The sequence below is a fragment of the Camellia sinensis genome, chromosome 5 (assembly GCF_055761805.1).
Source record: "Camellia sinensis isolate YWXY chromosome 5, ASM5576180v1, whole genome shotgun sequence".
Lineage (NCBI taxonomy): Eukaryota > Viridiplantae > Streptophyta > Magnoliopsida > Ericales > Theaceae > Camellia > Camellia sinensis.
In genome coordinates, this window is record NC_138965.1 from 41,097,501 (window position 1) to 41,105,000 (window position 7,500).

A 7,500-nucleotide genomic window follows, 5' to 3' on the forward strand; every position below is an offset into this window, starting at 1 on the left:
GTGGTAGGTGATGGTAGGTGTAGGTGGTAGGTGGTGGTAAATTGGTGGTAGGTGATGGTAAATTCTAACAGCCCCCCGCAAACTCAAGGAGGATAGAAACTAACCAACTTGAGTTTGAAAAGAGGAACAAAACAAGAAAATACATAAAAATAAAAGAGGATAAGAGACACTGTATGGTCGTGTCAGACCATTGGTGAAGACACTGGATGGTGGTGTCATAACGTTGTAGAGGACACTGTATGGGGGTGTCATAACCATGTAGAGGACAGTTTATGGGGTCATGTCGGACCGTTGTAGAAGATAGTTTATGGGGTCATGTCGGACCGGTGTAGAAGACAGTTTACGGGGTCATGTCGGACCGTTGTAGCAGACAGTTTACGGGGTCTTGCTGGACCCTTGTAGAAACTAACCGGAATCAATGTCGGGACAGTTTACAGAGTCTTGTCGGACCCATGAAGGAGCTAACCGGAATCAATGTCGGGACAGTTTACAGAGTCTTGTCGGACCCTTGTAGAAACTAACCGGAATCTATGTCGGGACAGTTTACAGAGTCTTGTCGGACCCTTGATGGAGCTAACCGGAATCAATGTCGGGACAGTTTACAGAGTCTTGTCGGACCCTTGTAGAAACTAACCGGAATCTATGTCGGGACAGTTTACAGAGTCTTGTCGGACCCTTAAAAAGTCGCACCCTCAAAAGGTGTGCCCAATTTTTCAAAAGGCGTGCCATCAAAAGGCGTGCCCACTTTATCAAAAGGTGTGCCGGACATGATGGCGAGGCACGTGGGCGCCTTGGCTTGCGCGCCCGTTTTGTCGTCTGGTGGCAAGAGGCGCGCGATGCGCGTGGCTGCCTCTTCGTCAAGGTCTTTATAAATCGAAGCGGAGGCTGAGGCTGAGGGAGAAAACCCGCTAAAAAACTCTGAAAAAACTCTTCGTTTTGCTGAGAGAGATAGTTCCTTTTGCTGAGAGAGAGAGGCTGTAACACTCTGTTGCCTAGAAAATGGCTTCGTCGTCCCGTGGGCTGCTCACTCTCTTTCCCGACCTCAACGAGTCAACAAGAGAGACAACTGGTGCGGTGGCACTGGAACCTCAACCAAGCGCCCCGGAGTTTACTCCGTTGAACTTTCCGATGCGGTCTGTGGAGCAAAGAATGGCAGTGCAGTCGGATGTGGAGGCCAATCAGTATACTTTGAAGGCATGTGTGGAAAGCATGACGGCGGTCACAAACTTGTCGAACCGGCTGTAGAGTAGGACAAATGAGGTGCAGCATTTAAACTCCCAACTGGCTCTGCTCCAACGCATGTATAAGGATGCGCGAGCAGAGATAAGTATGCTGAAGGCGGAAAATAAGGAGCTGAAGCGGAAGGCCACCGTGATGTTCCGATTTGGAGGTCCTCCATATGCTGCAGTGGAGGAGTTTGGGGGAGTGAACGTGCTCGGTGGACAAGGAAACACGGAGACCGGACTGGCACGGGACACCCAAGATAAAAGTAAGAAGAAGAGACCTGCAGTAGAATAGAGAAGGGAAAAGAAAAATCCCACTGTGGGTGTGGTTGTTTTTTTTTTTTTTTTTTTTTTTTGTGTAAAATGGTGATCGGGGTGAGGCCCGATATAAATAAAATGAGTTTGCAGTTCGTCTTCTTCCTCCGTGTTTGTTTGTTTGTTTGTTTGTTTTTTTATTTTTTATTTTTTATTTTTTATTTTATTTATAATAAAATAAATAAATAAATAAAGAAAAGAAAAGAAAGAAAGTGGAGCGTTGGGCCCACGGTTTTGAAAACCTGCAAAGGTGTGTGATTTAATTTTTTTTTTTTTTTTTTTTTTTTTAAGTATGATTATTTTTTTTATTTTTTTTTTGTTTTGAATGAAAAAAAATAAAAATAAATAAATAAATAAAGAAAATAAATAAAGAAGATGAATGGTGCACATGGGGCTGTGAATGGGAAAGAAAAATAAAAAACAGAAGAAAGAAAGAATATTAAGATGCTAGTGCGTAGAGAGTGGTTTTTAAAAAATGAGATGATGATGTTTGTTTTAAAAAAGAAGAGGAAAATAAAAAATAAAAAAATCAATCACTGCTCAAAGCACGGGGTGAAAGAGTGGGTTGAAATATTAAAATGGTTGGTTGGAAAGTAGAAATAGGAGAGAGAGAATGAGTGGGGGGGAGACATGCCCATGTGGGGCAAGAGAAAGAGTGGGTTGAAATATTAAAAAAAAGAGAGTGAGTGTGTTTTGTGAAGAGCTGATTGGTGGAGTGGACTTGTTGGTCACAAGAGAAACAGAGCTTTGCAGAGTCGGCTCTACAGTACAAGAGAGCTTGAGATTCTCCACAGAAATCGCAAATTCGTTTCTGGGTTTTGGAGTTTTCTTGATCTTGTTCTTCTTCTTCATTGTCTTGTTTCACATGTAGGGGCGTTGCAGAAGCATCAGCCATTGGAATTGCTGAAGATGATGCTAAAGATGATCTTACGGATGACAATACCGAAGATGAAGCAACAGAAGCCGGGCTTGACGAAAGCAACGGTGTGCGTTCTGATGCCGGTGGATCGCCTGTGCTAGTTCTGGCATCACGTTTGCAGACAGGGCAAAAGGTTCTCCATGTGGTTAGCCAAGCATCAACACAAAACGCATGAAATTTATGTCGACATGGCAGTACTCTAAGCCTCTCTCCAACGTTGTAGTCTTCAAGACATATAGCGCACGTTGCTGAAGTACAATTATCCTCTACTACAGCTGTAAAAATTAGGCTTGGCATTGCCTTCACTAGACGACTACTCATCCCGTGGAATTCACGAACATGTGAAGCTCGAGGCCTTTCTCGTCTTATGCGATGCCTTCGAACAAAGAAACAAGTAGCAAGCACTGCAGACATGGCAAGTGATGGGAAGGTATGTGTATAAAAATGAGCGGAATAGGTTGAGGTCCGGCGGACGGCTAAGGTGAGGTTGCCGCCCGCCGGTGAAGCAAAAAAATATTAGGTGCTAAACCTGCTCTGATACCATGTTGAAATTTATGTAATATTGATTGTTATTGATTGATATCTGATTGTTTACAATGATCATATATATAGAAGAAAATGTGGTAGTAGGTGTAGGTGGTAGGTGAGGAGTAGGTGGTGGTAAATTGGTGGTAGGTGATGGTAGGTGTAGGTGGTAGGTGGTGGTAAATTGGTGGTAGGTGATGGTAAATTCTAACAATAAGTATATATTATCTTATAATATGTATTATTCATTATCTAATAAGTATATTTATGTTATATAATAACTATTATATAATATATAATAAAATAATAATAGTTATTAGTTATATATATTATATATGAATATATAATAATAATAATAGTTATTATAATAGTTATAATATCAAGACAAGAAGACAGATGGGAGAGAACCGAGAGAGAGGGAGACAGAAGCAAGGGAGACGATCGCGATCAGAAGCGAGAGAGAGGGAGACGATCGCGATCACGAGGGAGAGAGAGCTCTGCGAAGGCAAAGGCGAGAGAGAGCTCGTCGAAGTTGAAGGGGCTGGATCGTCGAAGTTGAATGGGGTTCTGGATCGCCGATCGAAGTCGAAGGGCTCTGGATCGTCGCCGACCAGGTTTGTACTCGTTTTTCCTTTCATTTACTCTTCTCGCCGTGTCCATGGCGTGTTCAAAGGCGTGTCCAGATTTGGACACGCGTGTCCCCTGCAAAAAAATAAATTAAATTTAGGGGACACGCCAGATGCCGTGTCCCGTACGTGTCCCCGTATCCGACACCGCCACGGCTTCTATTTTTCCGTGTCCATGCTTCATAGACACTAGGTGTCGTTTGGTAACACTTACGTTTTCAGTTTTCTGTTTATATTTACAAAAATTTAAAAAACTCAAATAAAAACTTGTTTGGTAAAATTTTGATTTATAAATCAGTGGTCTTAGTTTATAAATTTGGCCAAAAAATAAAAACACAAAAAATATGTTTCCGTTTTGATTTTTTTTTTTTTTACCACCCAACACTAGCCACCACCCGCCACTATTTTCCACCACCGTCTTTCGCCGCCACTACCAGTCACCAGCCACCTGCCACCCATTCGCCACCATCACCCATCCCTTGCCGCCGCCGCCGCCGCCGCCACCACCACCATCACCACGCACCATCCACCTACCATTCACCCGCCACCACCCGCCTCCTGCCACCGCCATCCACCTCCCGCCGCCACCACCATCCACCACCCACCTGCCACCACCATTCACCACCTGTCACCACCAGCCATCCACCACCACCAGCCACCCGCTGCCACCACCACCACCACCATCACCGCCACCCGCCACCCACCACCCACTCGTTACCACCCGCCACCGTCACCCACCCACCCTCCATCTGCCACCCACCACCACCTGCCATCCGCTACCCACCTGCCACCACTACCCATCACTCGCAACCACCACTCACTCGCCACCACCCGCCACCGTCACCCACTCACCCACCCACCCACCATCATCACCCACCACCCGCCATCCGCTACCCACCTGCCACCACCACCACCCGCTACCGCTACCCACCTGCCACCACCACCCACTACCACCACCACCACCACCCACCGCCCGCCACCGTCACCCACCCACCACCACCACCACCTACCCGCCACCTGTTATCCACTACCCACCTACCACCACCACCCACCACCCGCCACCACCACCCACTCGCTACCACCCGCCACCGCCACTCACCCACCCACCCGCCACCACCAGCTACCCACCACCCACCGTCACCACTTTCCACTACCGTCTTCCGCCGCCGCTTGCCGCCGCTTGCCACCAACTTGCCATTTCTCATTCTTTTTTATATTTTAAATTTTTTTTAAACATATTGTCAATTACCAAACGCGTTTGTAGTTTTTGTTTTTCTAAAAATAAACAAAAAATAAACGAAAACCAGTTTATAAAATTTTTGTAAATATAAACTGAAAATGTAAACGTTACCAAACACACGTGTGGGTGCGTGTGTGGTTTGGTGGTAAAAAAAAATTAATTGCTCAGTCAAGTAGTTGATTAAAATGTTTAAGGTATTATTGATTCTTAGGATATGGTTTGCATGAAATCTCTCTCTCTCTCTCTATATATATATATACACGTACCCTCTGTCCCCTGGGCACGTGCATACACACATCTAGATATTACTTGCTCGTATTGACTGAGTTAATCAAGTGGATGCAGTACATGTTAAGTCCTTGACATATGCCTCTAAAATGACATAAACATCAGATGGTATTGCAATTATCTCAAGTTTTTTTTTTTTTTTCCCCTGTTTAATTATATATTTATTTCTGGGCATTGAAGATTAGGAAAGAGAATTTATATTTTCGAAGCCATTGAATTTAAACGTAGTAGGCAATTGTCTCATCAAACGTTTAAACGAATACCTTTGATCGTTTTCAACCTTTGTTTTGTTTGTTGTTTTGTTCTAACGTTTGTTGTTTTTCTGATGATAATTGTTTTTACTTGGGTTCTGAGAAGAAGAATTTATTTGGTAGATTGTGGTTGAGGATGCTTCTTGGTTAGAACTAGTTACTTTTAAGGGGTAAACCTCTTTCAAATGACAGAATGAATTCACGATTATCCTTTCTTTAACAACATTTGTGGGACAAAATATGGGGTAACATTAACTTTTTAGTGTGTGTGTTAAGTGGCTGTGGATGTTGATAGTAGATAATTTTTTATTGATAACAAGAAATTGTTTAATTGCTTATAAATTTCAACTACTATTCATTTTGAGATTGTAGTAATCCCTTGGTTTTGTCAAATTTTTAAATAGAGTAGTTGTATGTGCATTGTTTTATTTTATTTTATTTTATGTGATGATGACTTATTCCAATGAAGTGATTTTGCTGCTTTGTTTCATTGTTCATTTGTGGAAATCTGAAGTGGTTTTGTTTAGTTCTGAACACATGATTGTCGGGTCTTGTTCATCTGTTACAATGACTTTCAGCTTCTTTTTTAAACACTGAGAATGATATATAGCATGGCTGATAGAAAAATTGTCTGAATACATGGCATGCCAATAAAGCATTCCAATTTCTTACTGTATTTATGTATATGAGATGAAAAGGAAAGAGGGAAGAACAGAAGAAAGAGATTGTTAGGGAGAAGATAGGAGGAGATAAAAGAAAAGACAATACGTTAGAAAGTGAGAGAGAGCCAAGCTGTATCAATTAAATCTGAATTTTTTATTCTTCTTTGGAACGATAATTCTCATTTTACTGCAATAAAGTCTATTATAGGATAGGACGACTCCAAAAACTCATATATTTCTTCTAGAACAGATCCTAACCATCATAGTAACCTAAAATAACTGATATTCTATCACTAGATCACTAAAAGTCCTTGTAAAATAAGAATATGACAACATTATTTCATAGATTCCTAGCAAGATTTGTCACATAAACATTATTCCTGGGGAAAAGTAATTTAGTCAGTCTTATTATGGGGTCTTTCGTCGACTACCTTCATGGCAGAATTTAGTACTTCATTTTATCTTTCATCTGTACTTGTGTTCTATATGTATGTATATATATGCGGAATTAAAAGAACTTCATTATCTATTCATATATATGTATATATATATATATTTGTTTTATATGGCAATATAATCACTACTTCTTTTGATATGTCATCTTTGAATTCATGATTCTTCTGTCATAAATTGTTTTGAAATGGGTGGCATCCTCTTTTGATGCTTGTTTTAGTTACTTTAATTGTTCAATTCCTGTCACAAATTTCTGACTTGTGTAATGATTTTTGCAGATTCATTCTGCAGCAACAATATTGGACAAAAATAACCTAGTCAAGTATGATCGAAAAAGTGGATATTTTCAGGTCACCGACTTGGGTCGCATTGCTAGCTACTATTATATTACTCATGGAACAATATCCACATATAATGAGCATTTGAAGCCAACAATGGGTGATATTGAGCTTTGTCGTTTGTTCTCCCTCAGTGAAGAATTCAAGTATGTAACAGTGAGACAAGATGAGAAGATGGAACTAGCAAAGCTTTTAGATCGTGTTCCCATTCCTATCAAGGAAAGTCTGGAAGAGCCTAGTGCAAAGATTAATGTGTTGCTTCAAGCCTACATTTCACAGCTAAAGCTTGAAGGCCTATCTGTGACATCTGACATGGTCTTCATAACTCAGGTTGTTATTGTGATCATTGACTTTTTAGATGAAGTTCCTTCTTAATTTCATTTTACTGGAGGATTTTTCTACTTTGAGTTAAAAAGCTAAATAATTGTACTTTTCTGTTTATTCACTTGTTTTTATTTCTTTTTGTAGAGTGCTGGACGTCTCATGCGAGCATTGTTTGAGATTATCTTGAAACGAGGATGGGTGCAATTAGCTGAGAAGGCTTTAAACTTGTGCAAAATGGTTAGCAAGAGGATGTGGAGTGTTCAAACACCACTTCGACAATTTCATGGCATGCCAAATGAAATTTTGACGAAGTTGGAGAAGAAAGATATTGCTTGG

At 41.3% G+C, this 7,500-nt stretch overlaps 1 protein-coding gene across 1 annotated transcript in view; it reads left to right on the forward strand.

Annotated features, from left to right (window-relative positions):
- LOC114317227 (DExH-box ATP-dependent RNA helicase DExH12) overlaps positions 1-7,500 on the forward strand; it is a 14,834-nt gene that overhangs the window by 4,180 nt on the left and 3,154 nt on the right. The window contains exons 3-4 of the mRNA XM_082868693.1: positions 6,781-7,170; positions 7,309-7,500. The exon at positions 7,309-7,500 is cut by the window's right edge and continues 3,154 nt beyond it. Of these exons, the coding sequence (XP_082724819.1) occupies positions 6,781-7,170; positions 7,309-7,500 (582 nt within the window). The remainder of the gene's footprint in view (positions 1-6,780; positions 7,171-7,308) is intronic.